Consider the following 16915-nt stretch of genomic DNA (forward strand, 5'->3'; position numbering starts at 1 on the left):
AGACATCATCTCCCTAGTCTCTGTCTAATTTTAATTGAAATACTACATTTTTTGTTGACTGTTGTCTCCTACCATGAATTGCCTTTATTTGCTTGTGTGTGTGTATGTGTGTGATGCACACGCACACACTTGTACACATGTCCACCCATGTTGTCTTCATGCATGTGTGTTTCCATATGCATGGATGCCTAAGTGTGTGCACATGTGAATGTGTGTGTGTGTGTGTGTGTGTGTGTGCATAGAGGCCCCAGGTGCAACTAATCAGCTTACTCTGGGGACACCTCATCTCCGGCCCCCATATTCTGGGGTTACAGGCTGACTGCCACATCCACACAACTTTTGAGTGTGTTTGGGGATCCAGTCCTCATACCTACAAGGCAAGTCTTTGTCCACAGAGTCATTTCCCCAGCCCATGACCCTCAGTTAATAGAAGCCGTACTCTCTAGTTCTTTAGAAGGAGACTGTTTCAGGTGAGGGGTTTTGTCACCGTAACAAATGCATGAGAAAGAAGTTTAATCAGGCCGGGCGGTGGTGGCGCACGCCTTTAATCCCAGCACTCGGGAGGCAGAGGCAGGCGGATTTCTGAGTTCGAGGCCAGCCTGGTCTACAGAGTGAGTTCCAGGACAGCCCGGGCTATACAGAGAAACCCTGTCTCGAAAAAAACAAAACAAAACAAAAAAAAAAACAAAAAAAAACAAAACAAAAAAAAAAAGAAGTTTAATCAGGGAAAGATGGATTGTTGCTCACAGTTTCAGAGGGCTCAGGTCACCACTGCTTGGCCCCATGCACTTGGACAGACCACCATATTGGAAGGACTATGCAACAGAGGATGGCACTTACTTCAAGGCAGCCCGGAAACAGATGGGGGAGGAGCATCAGGCCAGGACACTGGACAACCTCCAAGGACATTTCCCCAGTTAGGCCCCATCTCCTTAAGTTTCCAGCACTTTCCAAAATAGTACACTAGCCAGGAACCACAAAGCTTTACCATGCTATCCTTTGTGAGAAATGTCTCATTCAAATCATGGCAGAGTCTAAAATACAAACTATTCTAAGTTGGCCAGTGAATTCAATAGCATAGATTCATCTGTCACGTATTTACTGAGTGTCTGATGACACTCTGGAGCTGGCCTGATGACAAGATGACATTGGAAGTGGGTTCTGAGGTCCCTGGTGCTCAGCCCTGGAAAATGTTCTCCGCCTACTGATTCTTCTTTGGCTTGGAAGTCGTATTCAAATCCTCTGGGAAATAGGTATCTCTGATGTGCCTTCTGCTTTTGGAGCACTCTTCCTCTCCCTCCTCCTCTTCCTCTTCTTCCTCCTCTCTCCTCAACTCCCCCCCCACCCCTTCTCTCTCTTCCAGTCACAGCTGGTTTCTAAGACCCATTCTCGATTCCAGAAGAGTCCAAGTGACTCTGAAAGGCCCCGGATGCCTGGCTCAGGAGCACCCATAACCAAGGCCAGGGCAGCACCCAGAGGGCACCTGAGGCCGGTGGGCAAAGCCCCAGCCCTGGTTCAGTCTCTGCCTCCCAGTTTCTGTCTTAGTGTCCTCAGTGGATGCCGAGCAGGCTTTTTCTAGGCACGTGATAGCTCTGGTTCCCTCTAGAGGTTGAAGCCCAGAAAGTCTGTTTTGGCAGATAGAGAGTAGGACACAGGACCAGCGAGAAGACAGGCAGCTCAGCCACCAGCAGAGTGGCAGGTAGCATACAAAGGAACCCTAATGTGTGCGGTTATCACATCTAGACACTTCCTTGGGAGAGGAGAAAGAGGCTAAGAGAGAGACAAAGATTTGGTAAGGCAAGAAGGCTGTAAGGTGTATATCAAGCCGGGTCCTCTGCTACTCAGAGGTGGGATGCAGCTAGCCCATCGTATCCCAGAAGCCCCAGGGGCCATCCCTGTCTGCTCCAACCATTGCTCATCATCCTTTAGTCGGAGGCTATTTAGTGACTGTACGCCATGCTCCTGGAACAGTCTAAGCTCCGTGGAGACAGCAGAGTGCACGCGCATGCGCGCACACCCACACAGACACACACACACAACAGATTAAAGTCTTGCTGTAAGTGGAGGATACTGGACCTGGCAAGCAGTACCAACGTAAGGCCACTGTGTGGTGATGCTCGAGTGTGCGTGCATGCATGTGTGCTTGTGTGTGTGCAGGCATGTGTGTGCATGTCTCTGTGTGTGCATGTCTGTGTGTGCACGTGCATACGTGTGTGTGTGTGTGTGTGTGTTGCATCCTGCCATCAGCAACAGTGCAGGGAGAGCAGGTACTGAGCACTCTCCTTCCACATCTAGTCTCTTGTCATGCTGGCAAGGTAAAGATGGCCACCCTCGTGTCAGTAGGTGAATACATACTCCCATGGGTTCATTCTGGCACCGAAGCCCGGCCACCCTCCTTAGCTTCTTCCTCCCAGGCTCTCATGAATGTCCAAAGGCCCAGACTTCCCCCTAGTGATCACATAATGACAGGGGCAAGGGCTGCACCGGCTGAGAGAAACTTCCTTGACAGGTGCCCTGCCAGGATCGGGTGAGGAGGAAGCCCAGGACCATTACAGAGGCCTTCAAGGCCTGGCTCTTCTGCTTTCTCCTGATTACGTGACTTTGGTGAGTCACCTGACCTCTCTAAGCCCCTCCGTCCTGGCTGACACATTGCTACACTATAACCAACCGCAATAACCTCCTTTTCCTAGTCTAGTATCCATGCAGTCAACAGTTGGTTTTGAAACAGGGTCTCATCTAGCCCAGGCTTGCTTCAAACTCACTGTGTAGCCGAGGCTGGCCTTGAATTCCTGGGTCTCCCGCTTCCATTTCTCATGTGCTGGAATTACAGGCCTGGGCTACCAGGTCTCAACAGTTATTTTATTAAGACTCCGTACTGGAGTGTTTTTAGCCTTCTTCACCTGTGGTCTGTCCTTCTGGGTGAGGAGGAGGCAGAGCAGAGTTGCTGAGCTTTGGGGTGTGTGGGGACAGCGCCACCTAATGGCTATTTGCTTCCGTTTCTGCTGTTTTGCTTTTGTTTTCTGATTCCCTGGGCTCTCAAGACTGCGACTCTGGCTCCCCCTAGGGGCTGGTGGGGACTAGCGCTCCATCCGTGGAGTTGTGGGTAAGCAGTCATCCCTGCTAGGTAATACAGGCATGATTGATGGACGTTCAATTTAAACTACAGGAGGGTTCACAGCCTGGCCGAACGAAGGCTGTCTCTAAAATTCCTCCCCAGAGGGAAACTCAAAGTATTGTCTACCCTTCCTCCTAAGGTCGCAAGGACAAACCAAGGCACAATTTCGCCAGAGTTCATTCTGGAGGACCAATGAGGTTTGGAGGCTTCATTATAGAGCATAGGTAAAAGGTTACTTACAGAAGTGTGGGTACTCCTCCCGGAAAAAAAGGCTGGAAATCCTTCATTCAAAAGGGATGAGGACGTACCCAGGGCTGCATAGCTGGAGCTCCAGTCCCAGCCTAAGTACTCCAACCACCCTGAGGCCAATTGCAATTAAGGTAGAGTGGCTCACCACAGGTGTTTGGGAGTGACTGGATACTCAGGTGAGATTTTCCTGACCCCACCCTCCACCCCCTCCATTAAGGGACACAGCGGGGACTTTTTTGTTTTGCAAAAAGACACAGCAGACCTTTCCTCCGGTCACAGTTGCTTGGCTGGGAGGATTGTCACAAGGGCACTCTTCTTTTTCTTAAGAGACAGGGCCTCAATATTACCCAGGTTGCTCCTAAACTCCTAGGCTTCAGCCCTCCTTCAACCTCAGGCTCAGGACGCGGGGCAGCAGGCATGTGCCACGAGGGGCAACTTGGTTTTATTTATATGTGTGTGCGTATTAATCTGTATGTGTGCCACACATGTGCAGGTGCCCTTGGAGGCCTGAAGAATGTTGGATCCCCTAAAACTGGAGTCACAGACAGCTGTGAGCCACCGTGTGGGTATGGGAACCGAATCTGATTCCTCTGCAAGTGCAGCCAGTGTTCTAACCCAAGAAGGAGAGAAAACATTTGCAAATTATACATATATAATAAGGGGCTTATCTCTAGAATATATAAAGAGATCTCCAAACTCTGTAATATGAAAACGAAAAATCCAGCTTATTAGTGTGTGTGTGTGTGTGTGTATGTGTGTGGTATATGTGTGTGAGTGTGTGTATGTGTGTGGTGTATGGGTGTGTATGTGTGGTGTGTGTGTGTATGTGTGGGGTCTATGAGTGTGTATGTATGTATATATGTGTGTATGTGTGTGTGAGATGTGTGTGTATGTGTGTGATGTGTGGGTGTATTGTGTGTGGTGTGTTTATGGTGTGTATGTATGTATGTGTGTATATGTATGTGTGTGGTGTTTGCGTGTGGTGTGTGTGTATGTGCATGATGTGTATGTGTGTGGTGTGTGGGTATGTATGTGTGTATGTATGTGTATATGTATGTATGTGCGTATATGTATGTGTATGTGTGTGGTGTGTGTGTATGTGTGTGTGTATGCATACATGCACATGATACACATTTGTGGATGTAGGTCAGAGGACAACTGGCAGGAACTGGCTCTCTCCTCCCATTTGTGTTCCTCTTAACTATGGAGCATTCTTGCAAGCCCAGGTATGTTTTTTGCATAGATATGCAAATGTTCATTGCAATAACAAAATAAAGTTGTCACTGAATACATCGACACTTATCTTTAAATCTCATGGGCATCTTTGAGTTTGAGGCCAGTAAGTTTCAGGCCAGTCAGAGCTACACAATGAAACTCTCTCCTCCCTCTCTCTCTCTCTCTCTCTCTCTCTCTCTCTCTCTCTCTCTCTCTCACACACACACACACACACACACACACACACAAAGGGTAAAAATGCCCATCGATTGGTAAAAGCATAAACTAACTGTGCCGTGTTCATATGACAGAATGTAACTTGGCCACAGAAATGAATGCCTTTCAAAATAACTATATTAAACGGAAGTAGCCAGAGCCTGAAGAGATCTTGCTGAGTCCCGTCCTGTAAAAGCTTTAGGAAGGAGGATGAGCACACAGAGACAGAAAGCCGATGGGGGAGGGGCTGCGGTGCGAGGCAGCAGGCAGTGCTGGGGAGAGCTAGGGTGAAGGGGTTGCAAAGATTAGGAGGAAGTTCTTTAGGGGAATAAGTATGTTTATCATCTTAAATTGCATCCCCGATGTCATGGGCTCTGTGTTTGCCTCTGTAAATACCAGAGACCCATCTTAGCTACTTTTCTCGTTGTTACTATAAAATATCAGACAGAAGCAATTTAAGAAAGGGTTTATTTTGTCCCGCAGAAGGAAGGCAAAGGGGTGACAGGGACATACGACAATTCTACATAGGTGTTTTGACCTTATAATCCTCCTGTCTCGGCCTCTTGAGTGCTGGATTACAGGCACGCATCATCTCTCATGCCCAACAAATTACTATTTACTTGTGCTGTGCATGTTTCAAAAGGAAGTTTCCTGAACAGTTTTTTTTTTTAATTTTCACAGGAAGGCAGTGTCCCTGAAAGCATTTTTCTTGTAACAAAAATCTTCAAAACTGAAGCCCATGTGGATGAGGAAAGGAACTAATCTTGAAGGCTATTCTTTTATTTTTTAAGATTTTTAAAAATTTTATTTATGAATACACTGTCACTGTATTCACACACACCAGAAGAGGACATCGGACCCCATTACAGTTGGTCATGTGGGTGCTGGGAATTGAACTCAGGACCTCTGGAAGAGCAGTCAATGTTCTTAACCACTGAGCTATCTCTCCGGTGCCTTGGAGATTATTCTCCAAGGGAGACAAGGTGGCAAGATGGTGTCCACAGAACCGGGTAACAGAAAAGTGCCATAGAAGGTGAGCCCCAAGTCTGGCTGGCGGAGCTCTCTGTTTTTTTCTTGAGAGGCAAGAGATCACTTTGTCAGTCAGAGGGCATATAGGAACCCAGGCCTGGGTGACACCAACCTCCATCTTTGGTGGCAGAGAGAGAATGAAGATTCACCAGGCTCTGGTCCCAAGCCCCCTCTGAGTGCCCCAGCCATATTGCTGTACCACAGGCATCTCTCCTCTCCTCTGGATACAGGATTCTGAGAACAGCTGGAGCCGGAACCAGAAGGCTCACCACCCAGCCCTGTGCTCTGATCAAAGAGGCTCAGTGGGGCCTCGAGATAAAGAGCTTTCAGCCTCCAAATTCCATAAACAGGGTGTGGCGGAACACACCTGTAATCCCAGCATTCATGAGAATGAAGTACAGGAATCTGAAGCTCATGGCCATCCTCGGCTACACAGTGAGTTTGAGGCCAGTCTGGACTACATGAGACCCCGTCTCAATAACCAAAAGGGGATAAGCAGAAGCATCCCAGGGAGCATGGGAGCAGCAGTCCCAGCTAGGCCTGGTTTTGCACACCTAGGAGAGTCTGCTAAATGTTTAGGTCTGGCTTCAACTTGCCTCTGATGTGTTCATTCATGGTCATGGTGCTCTTTTAAAAGCCCTGCCTCCACCCTTCCTCCTACGAAACCCAAGCTTCCTTGGTGAGGGGAATTTCCTACCCCAGACTTAGTTGGGTTTGAGATTCTTGTTTTATATCTATTACCCTAAGAATCTCACAGAAAACCTAGAAACCCAGGTAGGGTTGGGGTGACACACACACTTGGGTCAACTGTTCCTGCAATGCCTGCTGTCTCCAGCAGGGGGCGGCCAGCACTAAGCTTTGTTTAGCATGGGTCCCTGAATATATTCTACAGATCCCTACCATGGTTACTTTCTATAACCTGTGGTTTCTATAAACTTGCGGATACCATTTTTCCTTCCCGGGCCCTGGATTCAACTATTTCTTCATGCAACCATTTCTCTACCTGTGGAGTCTTAAGTCTTACTATTCAGCCTCAGTTTCCCCTAGTGTGTGAAATATAAATGCCGTCCATTCTTCCTCCCTGGCCTCAGGTCGCAGCATCCCAAGCTATCCCATTCGTCAACCCAGGGCAGCCTTTTTTCAACCCGACAAGAGACTTCCAAATAACACAGATGAAAGACCACGCCCAAAAAATCACATCTTTATTGTTCAATTAATGAACTAACGGGAAGGTACGAGTGGACTGGGTTGGGGGTGGCTAGTTTTGAGTAGCCAGAAACTCTTGTTAATTGTATACAAAACATGGTTATATTAAAAAAAAAAAAAAACACGTAGAAAATGGGTAGGGGAAAAAGGAGCCTTACAGAGGACTCAAGGCACCTGGGAATTTGAGACACGGTCCTACCTCATGTCTAGAGCAGTGTACCAGGGCTGCACTCAGCACTTCCTGCCCCACGGAACAGATACACTCCCTTCTCTCCTTTAAAAAAAAAATCACTGCAAAAACTGCCCTTGAAGGGGCATAATGACCACTGGCCAAGGCACTGCCAGAAATAAAGAGCCCACACTGGGCCCTGAGCTTCCTTCTCTGGGACTCAGAACTAGACCTGGGCTATCTCTGTTCCCCAGGATCCTGCAGGGTTCAGCTTTTCCCTGGGAAAGTGAGTGGAGTGGCCCAAAGACACTAGCCGCAGACACATCCACCCTGGGCTTCGGTCAGTGCCGCAGGCGGGCAGAGGAGCTGCAGCCAGTCCTGTCCAGCTTCTGTAGACTTGGATGCACTCTGCAGTACAGTCTGGGTCGCGCTGCCGTGCCAGGCCAGGTCCTAATCGGGATAGCACAGACAGCATCCAGTGCTTGCCGTGCCCGTGCTGGACTTGGCACCAGGTCCCAGCAGTCCATCTGTGACAGAGTGCTCCAAGATAATGTCTTCCACGCGGGTGATGTACAGTAGTGTCAGCAGCACACCAAGAAACTGAGGACAGAGAGGGAGCTGGTGAGAGCCTGTTGGCACGTAGGCATCCCTCCCTGGCAGTTCCCTCCCTGGGAACTGGGCTGGGGAATCAAACAATCCCAGTACCCACTGCTCAGGCAGCCCCAGGCTGGACCTCTTCTACCCTTGCCAGGAACACAGAGACTTCCTGCCCAGCACAGCTCCTCAGTGTTGGGTCTTCCGCCTCCCTCCCAGCTCTGCCACACCTTATCCATGGGAGCCTTGAGGAACTCACTTCACCCTTCGAAGCCTCCATTTCCACTACCGCCATTAAATGGATGTGGTAATCAGTCACTCCAACCTCATTGACGGACTGAAGGCAGAGCCAGTGCAGAGGAAGCAGCTGAGGCTACTTTGTTTGGCTCTCCCTCCAGACCCTAGCCCTCCCAGAGGCTCTGAACCCTTCTCCTTCATCACTTAGCCTGGCTTCATCTGCACCCACGGACTACCCACCTGAGGAAGCAGGATGCCCAGTAAGAGGCCCGCCATGATGGTGTAGTTGTCCATGAACCATATCAACACAGCGTTGGTGCAGCCCCGCACGTGAATGATGCTCTGCGCATTCAGGCGCTGTGTGAGAGGAGGGTATCAGCATGGGAAGGTGGCCCTGGGTTCTCTAGTGCTGCTCCTGAGACAGCACTGGGGACACTGTGGTAGCGCTCTGGTGGTGAGAACTGCTAGGAACTGGCAGAGTGTGCCCACATGCCTCCCAGATGCCACCCAGGGCTGCGTACTGTAAACCTAAGCCAAAAGCCGACTCCAGGTATATGTGGGGGGAAAACTTACATAGTTTTAATGTACAGTAAAAAAAAATTACTATGTCACATTTTCCCACAAGTGGAAAATCCCTCGCCATGAAACTTTGTTTCACGTACAAATTATTAAAAACCAACACCATTTGAAACTTTGTTTCATGTACAAATTAATAAAGACAACATCATTTGTGGATTGCACTACCCTCTTGCACACATGGGCAGGACTAACCAGAACCACTGGGTTATCAAAAGAAGAAAGAAAAAAGGCTGGGCACAGGGATTCACATTAATCCTAGAGCTCACTTGCGAGGCACAGGCAGGAGAATCTCGGTGAGTTTGAGGCAGCCCAGTCTATATTACAAAGTTACAGGTCAGCTGAAGCTATATAGACTTGTGCTAAGGCACAGGGATACCCAAGAAGGACTTTCTCTTCCCCAGGGTCCCAGGCAGGTAGTACCAGTGTGAGCTGTCAACAGACTGCAGGGCTGGGCAGATGGTATGGGAAGGGCCCTGGAAGGGGACGATGTCTCACTCAGAAATGCCTGCCTGGAGTAGGTAACTCAGCAAACCTGGGCAGATGACCTCCCTTGGCTCTCTGGGCCCTTCTGTGACTGACAGCCATGGAGAGTTGGGAAATCTGAGTAGCCAGGAGCCCTCGGCTAGAAACCCTCCATTAGCTAAGGAGTGGGACAAAGGGGGCACCATTTCTGGGGACAAAGGGGGCACCATTTCTGGGGACAAAGGGTTTCCAGGCTGTTACCTCTTTGTCGATTGTTTTATAGCCGCACATGGTGTTGACAACATCTGTCTGAAACAGAAACACATCAGCCATGATTCTACAGGCTGTAATCTGAAGGACGCTCACCTTTTACAGAAAAGCCAAGCAATAGGTATACTGTCTGGTACTGATGGAGCTGAGATTTTCTGCCTCCAGGATCAGGCTCCAGCCTGAATCTCTGTGGCCACCTCCAGGAAATGCCCAGTAAAGAACCATGGGCAGGTCCCCCCTCCCTGGGGATTCTTGTGGATCACCCCCCCCCCCCCAGCAGCAGTCTAAGCTCTTAGCCAGAGGCACCCCTCTGGCACCCCGTTGCTGAGCCAAGCTGTTCCCATTTTACTGGCTCTCAAAAAGGAGCTGCTCAAACCACAACTGGGTCCCTGGCAGCTGTGGTTTACCTGAGGGCAAGGCTGGGCCACTGGCCATGCTTCCCTGCCCCTTCAAAGCTGGCTTTGCCATCAAAGAACTACAGAAGTTCCTCTCCGGAAAAAGAGCCGCTCTCCAGGGCTTCTTGCTGCTGACTGATTTATCCCTGGGGACTCTAGGGCTGAGTTCTAGCCCCCATCAAATTGCTCCCCAAGTAGGGCCATGACAATGCCTATCACTGTGTGGGCCCTGCTTGGTTGCAACCTCAGCCATAGGGGAGAGCGAGAACCTCAGGTCCAATCTGGATCCAGCTTGGGTCCCTGCATATGTAAGAGGCCTCTGCTGGACCAGGGGGCCACTGGTGCAGTGACCAGGGAGGGGAGCAGCAGAGGACCCCGGATTTTACAGGGCAACTTCACTTGGTGATGTTTCAGACTCTGGGTGAGGCTCTACCCACGGATACTCTGTTTCCATGGTTACAGGCTGGGGCGGTAGGCACAGCTGTTAGAACCATCAACAAGAGACTTTCCAGAAGAGTGAGTGTGGTGAGTGTGTGTGTGTGTGTGTGTGTGTGGTGTGCTGTGCTCTGTGGTGTGTGTGGTGTGTATGATATATGTAAGTGTATGCTGTGTTGTGTGTGTGGTGTGTGTGTGTGTGGTATGTATGGTGTCTGTGTATATGTGTGCTGTGTGTATGGTGTGTGTGTATGTGTGGTGTGTATGTGTGTGTGTATGTGTGTAATGTGATGTGTATGTGTGGTGTGGTGTGTGTGTGTGTATGCATGTGTGTGATATGTGTGTGTATGTGTATATATGTGTGTATTGTGTTATGTGTGTGTGTGGTGTGTGTATGTGTATGTGTGGTGTGGTGTATGTGTGTGGCATGTGTGTATATGTGTTATGTGTGTATGTGTGTGTGTGTGTGTGTGTGTTAATTGCCAGGTTTTTCTTTCCCACTCCAGTCCAGAAACTGGGCGGTTCCTGACATACTTGTCACACATCAGGACTGACTGCCGATGACCTCACAGCTGAGCATCCCAGATGACTGGAAAGTGACAGCTGAGAGGCTCCTCTGGGGACAGTGGAGACTGGCATTTACATCACCACATCCCTCTGGCCAGGACCCTGCTGCCAGAGCTCACAGCGCCTGCACTGTACTCTTCCTCCAGCCAACTGGGTAGGGCCTGCTGCCCCTGCTGGGCACTCTGATTCTCTGTTACCGGGCTCAGCCCTGCCAACCTTGGGAAAGTCCCCCTAAGAGGCCAAAGCAACAGTACCCCAAACAGGGGCCCCAAAGCCGCCGTAAGGACCAAGTAACTACAACCAAAGAGCCTGGGCCAGGACCACACATGTGCATGCTGGAGCAATGCAAAGACTCACGGAGGAAGCTGCCCACACAGCTCCCCCTGACCCGGCTACCACCTCCCACCCACTCCCAGTGCCTGCTCCACTTGGGCAGAGGGAGAGCAGTGTTTGGCAAACTGAGTGACCCCACATCCAGCACCCACACAGTTACCGTGTTCCGGATGCAGCAGGTGTAGGGCACCCCGCAGGCCAGGGGCCCCGGGGCATTGCAGTCGTGGTACTGGTTTTTGCTCCAGTCTCTGTAGTCCTCCCCACCACAGCACTTGAACTGAGGGGGAAAAGCACCAAGGAAGAGCTGTGGTCATTGCTGAGGTCAGAGTCAGACGGCAGGAAGCACCAGCTAAGAGAGGATGCTGATGAGGTGTGCATGTCCAGGGGTGGGGGTGGGGGAGTGCCAGGGCCCCATGAGGCCATACTCTGTTAGGTCACAGCTGTCAAGAGCGGCATGGCCATGAAGAAGGGGGTAAGTTCTCCACTCTGGAGAGCTTACATAGTAAGGTTGGACCACTTCAGTTGGACACCAGGTGGTGACTAGACACTGGATGAGACCCGGCAACTTCTTCTCTAGATTCAAGCCCCTGGGGCAGGGGTCTGGCTGGAGAAGACAGCCTCAGAGGCCAGGGCCTGTGGAAGCCCTGCCTCACCTTGACCCTGGAGACCTTTATACTTACCATAGTAAGTATGGGCTCTCCCCTTAGCTCCCCTTCCTACCTCTACTCTCTGCACTGGGGCCAGCTCCTGGGGTGGGGGGAACGGAGAATAGTACTGTAGAGGGGCTAGCTGGGACAGTGTCCTTCTGGGCTCAGCACAAAGTACAATCATTTAGGGAGACAAGAGGACTGGCTAAGTGACAAGAGCCATGGCCAAGCATGCCTCTGTCCCAGTAGGAGGAATACTACAAGTTTGAAGCCAGCCTGGACTACGTAGTGAATTCTAGTACAGCCTGGTCTACAGGTTGAGATTCCCCCCACCCCCCAAAAAAAAAAATTCAACCCAAACTATACCAAAACCACCTTGAGGAGGGGAATGATCTCCTAGGAAGGGGTGCTGGGCCCCTGAGCACAGGGAAGTGGGGAGGACAGGAGAGACTGCTGGGAGGACAGGACAGTTCATCTGCAACATGAACAAGGAAAAGGCAGTCAACGCGCATGTGCAAGAGCCCTGTGTGGAAACAAGGCTGCATCTCAGGAGCAGGTGGAAAGGCCCGTGAGCAGAGGGAATGAGTCCAGGAAACAGCAGCCGTGTGTAAACGACCGATCAGCCAGAGCAAACAGGGCTCTGGGGCTGCTCCAGGGTAGGAGGCTGAAGGATGGAGTCGTAGGAGGTACTGGTACACACAATCTGGGCACCCCTCTAATTCCACAGTGCCCTGTAGTCCTTCGAGCCTCAGGATGCACAAACGCCTATCTCTCTGCTATGTTGGACAAGAGCCATTTGTTCTGCTGCCATACGGATACATGTTCAAATCCCCACATCACCACTCCAGCTGTGTGGCCACAGGCAAGGCCGTCTCCCTCTCTGGGCCTCGGATGCTTATCTACTAGAAAGAACAATGCCAACTTTGCCTGGATGGGCTCTGACTGTAAGAGGAGCCCTGCGTGAAGGATTCTGTACGAGGCCCAGTGAGCGTTAGTCACCTCCTACCCCCCACCCCCGCCCAAGGAGAAATTAAACCCCTGAGCCAGCTAGGGGTTGGTTCCAACAAAAGCATCTACCCAGAGTATGACTCGGCTCTCCCGGGCCCGGCTGGCAGGCACGTTGCTGCCATAAAAGAATCTCCCAGGAGCTGCACCTGTTTCTTCTACAGAGAAGCACAGAGCCAAAGGCCCGGGGTGGGAGGTGGGGGGTGAGGCCAGCCTCCACTGAAGGCTTGCACAGGGGACCAGACACACCCAATCACCAGACTCCACCATCTCTGTCCTCATCCAGGGAATGAGGGTGACCCCACCGCACTGGCTCTGCTCTAAGCACGTCATAAAAAAACCGAGGGAGCCTCGGCTATAGCAAAGGGAGAGACCAGAGTCGGCCCTGTGGTGCAGACAAGAAATCCAGGCCTCGGGACTAAGAGGGAGACAGGCAAGCCCAGGGAAAGGGTGGCTTCACTGTGGCTGTAACTGTTGCACCCACATACTGGGCTGGGCCTTGGAGCAAAGGACAGTGTCTCAAGGGGATACACAATCGTCACCACATTCAAAGATTCATCAGAGAAATGGGAGGGGTCTTGTCCGGTGTTCAGTGGAGGAAGCTGGAATTAGGAGAGAATATTCTCCCCACTTATGTAGAAGTAAGCTCTCCATATTAGAGGGACTGGATCCAGGGGACTGATCTCCAGGAAAAGGCCAGCCAGTCCTGAAAGGAGATTCTTGTGAGCCAGGGGGTGAGCCCTGGATCTCTGTAACGTGGCCAGAGACATCTGGCCTGGTTGTGAATTTTCCCCATGTTTCAAGGGCCATCCATGGACCAGCCACCTGCATTGGGAACGGACAGGTCAGCTGACCCTTCATCCCATTCACTGGAACAGAGAGCTGAATCCAGGGTAAGGGTCCTGGAGGTCCCTCTTTGCCCCTCATCTCCCATTGCCCAGTCACCTTCTTCTGAACAAAGTCCATGATGTTCTTGAAGTCCAGATCATCGTAATAATTCTCAATTCCTCTCCGGATGTTGTCATTCAGAAAGTCAATGGTCTATACAGAAGGAGAAATCGCCAAGGAAAAGAGCACACATCAGAGGCCAGCCCTGGCTTACTCTAGAAGTCCAGGTTAGCACGGAGGCAAGATCAACAGTTCCCACCTACCTGAGCAGAAAGTCCCCTCCATACCCCACCCTGAACACCTGGGACTGCCCAGCCCACAGACATGCATTCCCCAGGCTTCCAAGATCCAGGCCCTGCCAGGCCGATCTGCCAGGCTCCAGCTCTGAAGCACTGTGCTGGATCTGGGCCTCAACCCTCCTGGTTCCTGGTGTATATTCTCTCCCTTGACCAACAACAGCCATGAGCTAGAATCTTCCATTGGTCCTCCAGCCCATTCTCCGCTCTCATCACCCAGCCTCTTGCTTTATAAAGAAGGAAACTGAGTCCCCAGGGGAAGAAGTCCATGGGGCTGGGAGAAGAGGGGAAATAGAGAGGGGACGGACTTCGCACTGGGTCACAGAGCAGGCTGGATGAGACTAGAACCCAGGTCCCCTGACACCCTACATAAGACCTTCTTCATCCCATGGTGCTCTGACCCTCAAGCCACACAGTCCCCTCCCAGTTTGGGAGTGGCCAATCTCCACCCAGAAGAGCCCTGGAATGCCACCCTCTCCCAGTCAGGCTGGGCTGAGATCCCTGGAACACAAAGAGCCCACAGCAGGCACGGCTGGGGTGGGTGAGTGGGCAGCCCAGCCACAGGCTTACTGTGACAATTGAAGCTTTCAGAGCAGAGGCAGAGAATGGGCACAAAGGGACATTCTTGGCTGTGGGACAGGACAGAGGAGCCAGACAATTGCTGGGGGAGGTGCCCTGAGGTCCACTGGGGGTGGCGGGGACTAGCTCCTAGGCCCTGTTGGGGTTTGGTTTCTATTTGGTGAACCGACCCTGGGGACCTTCCAGATTTAAGCACTAGAGTGGAAAGGAACATCAAGTCTCACAGTCAAGGGCACAGTCCCTGATGCCACCAGACCCCAGGCACATCTTAATCTCCAAGCCCCCTTCTCTCATCCACAAAGGAGAGAGGCAAATACAGCCAGCCTTCTCGGGGTGTCAGGAGTTTGAACCCGCCAAAGTGATTGTGAATGCTGGTCACATGATAGGTCCCGGTAACACCAGCATCTCTGCATGTGGGAAACAGATCTCTCGGGGGTGTCACAGAGGAAGCCTCAGTCCCCAGGGGGTGCTAAGGCTCACAGCTTACCCAGAGGACTTCCTGCAAGAGCAATAGTTCCTCGTGTGAGCATCCTGGAGCTTATCTGAGATACCTGTAGCCCTGAGACCAATATACTTTGTCCAAGGTCCCCCAGCTGCCTGCCACACTCCGTACTACAAGCTAAGAAGCCTATGCTTGGGTGTGACTGCCTGTTCCTGAGACCCACAATATTCAGAGTGAGGTGAGGGCAGAGGCTGACTTGGGAGCCTGGAGGACCCCATGATGACCAGCAGCAGCAGGAACCCCAAAAGGAAAGAGAAGCCATAGGCTTCTAGGAGAGGCTCTGAGGTCATCAGCACACAGCTCTTCATGAGTCTGGCACTGAACCTCTGGACAGGGGTTAAGCGGACCTGTCAGCCATTCTGCCTAGGAAGGACCAGCCAGCTCTTAGCTTGACCTCCGTAGCCAGCCTCGCCTGCCTGTTCCTCTGGGGGAATGTGATGACAGGCCAGATGGCCGGGGCGGAGTGGGGATGAATAAGAAACAGGACACCAGGGCGAGGTCTGTCTGCCACCCGAGTGGGGCAAGGGAATGAGCTCACCAGCCTTGAATGACACATTGTGGGGGCTTCGCTGGTTGAGCTAGGCTTGTGAGTGACACCACCGTTAGGGACTAGCCTAGGCCAGGAGGGTAGAAATGTGGCGTGCACAGTGTCTTTCTACTCTCCAGGCACTGAGGATAGAGACCCGACTCACCATGGCCTTCCCTTCCTCCCTCAGCCATTCTTAGATCTCCATGGTGTCTCTTCCCTCAGGGATGGATGAGGAGGCAGGGTGGTCAGGATTGGCTAGTGGGGTCTTCACATTCTCGTTCTCTCTCTCTCTCTCTCTCTCTCTCTCTCTCTCTCTCTCTCTGTCCTTCCCCTCCCTCCCTTCCTCTCCTGATGACTCTCACTAGTATGGTATGTACTGGCCAGTCAGACAGACCAACAGACCAGGCAGAGCCACATACCCACAAGGACCCTATTTCCATCTAGTGAGCTGCGTTAGTCCTGTTGGGAAAGAAGGCCCTGCAGGGAACCTCCCTGACCAGACACAGGGAGCAGTGGTCCTGGGCCCCACCAGCTCACTTGAGGGGGTTCTTGGAGTTGTTTGACTGCTGCAAACTTCCACTGCCCCGGAACAGTGTTTGTGGTGTGTTTCCTGGGAACATGAGTGGGACACTGAGGTGGCCCCTGGGCTTTGGCCATTGAAGACAGGTGGGAGAAGGAACAAAATCCCATGATGCACTTAGGTTGTGCAGTTTCTGGACTGTAAAATGCTTGGCTAGCGTTAGCAGTACCCAGCATGCAGGATTCAAGGGAGTTGCAGTCAGTTAGAGGTCATGCCTGGGTGAGGACAAGGGACAGAGAGGGTAGGAACTCCGCTTCCCACAGGCCACCCATACCACTCTCAACCAGGTGACACCAGCAGGAGCAACTCCAGCTAGCAAGCTGCCTTTCCCTAGAGCCGCTGGCACAGGCTGCGCAGGGACACATGACCCAGAACAAGCAAACATTGAAGGTCATGTGACTTTCAAAGTGTGTTAAGCCACCAGATGAAGCCATGTAGACCTTCCTTTCCAGAATTTGCCTTTCCATCTGCATGTCTAGCCTCAGATGCCTCTGCCTCTCCCCAAGGAAGTCTTGGACTATTTTCAATGAATGTGGTATGTGGTACAGCCCCATGTGGACAAGTGTGAAGGGACCTGATAGTGTGTCCCTTAGGCTGGCTGCCCCAGGATCCAGCCCCTCTGGGGATACAATTGCTCTGGGTCCCTGCAGGCTGTGTGAAGTTTAGACCTTAGGCTGTTGGGAAGAGGATGTATATGTTCAGGTGCTTAGCCAAGGGGGAGGGGGCTATGGAACTACCAGCTTTCTCCTGCCCCTGCTTCCAAGACATCCTAAGTGCTGGCTAGCGATGCTATGCCAGGGTAAGACAACCAAGGTGGT

The 16915-nt window shown here is 51.6% G+C and overlaps 1 protein-coding gene across 1 annotated transcript in view; it reads right to left on the reverse strand.

The window, feature by feature from the left end:
- Positions 1-7002: 7002 nt before the first annotated feature.
- Positions 7003-16915, reverse strand: part of Tspan15 (tetraspanin 15) — a 43697-nt gene continuing 33784 nt past the window's right edge. Inside the window, exons 4-8 of the mRNA XM_028776870.1 lie at positions 13669-13764; positions 11232-11348; positions 9333-9380; positions 8271-8387; positions 7003-7799 (exon numbers count right to left, since the gene is read on the reverse strand). Coding sequence (XP_028632703.1) covers positions 7650-7799; positions 8271-8387; positions 9333-9380; positions 11232-11348; positions 13669-13764 — 528 coding nt within the window. The 3' untranslated portion in view covers positions 7003-7649. The remainder of the gene's footprint in view (positions 7800-8270; positions 8388-9332; positions 9381-11231; positions 11349-13668; positions 13765-16915) is intronic.

This window comes from Grammomys surdaster, unplaced genomic scaffold, assembly GCF_004785775.1.
Source record: "Grammomys surdaster isolate TR1022 unplaced genomic scaffold, NIH_TR_1.0 273, whole genome shotgun sequence".
Taxonomy (NCBI): domain Eukaryota; kingdom Metazoa; phylum Chordata; class Mammalia; order Rodentia; family Muridae; genus Grammomys; species Grammomys surdaster.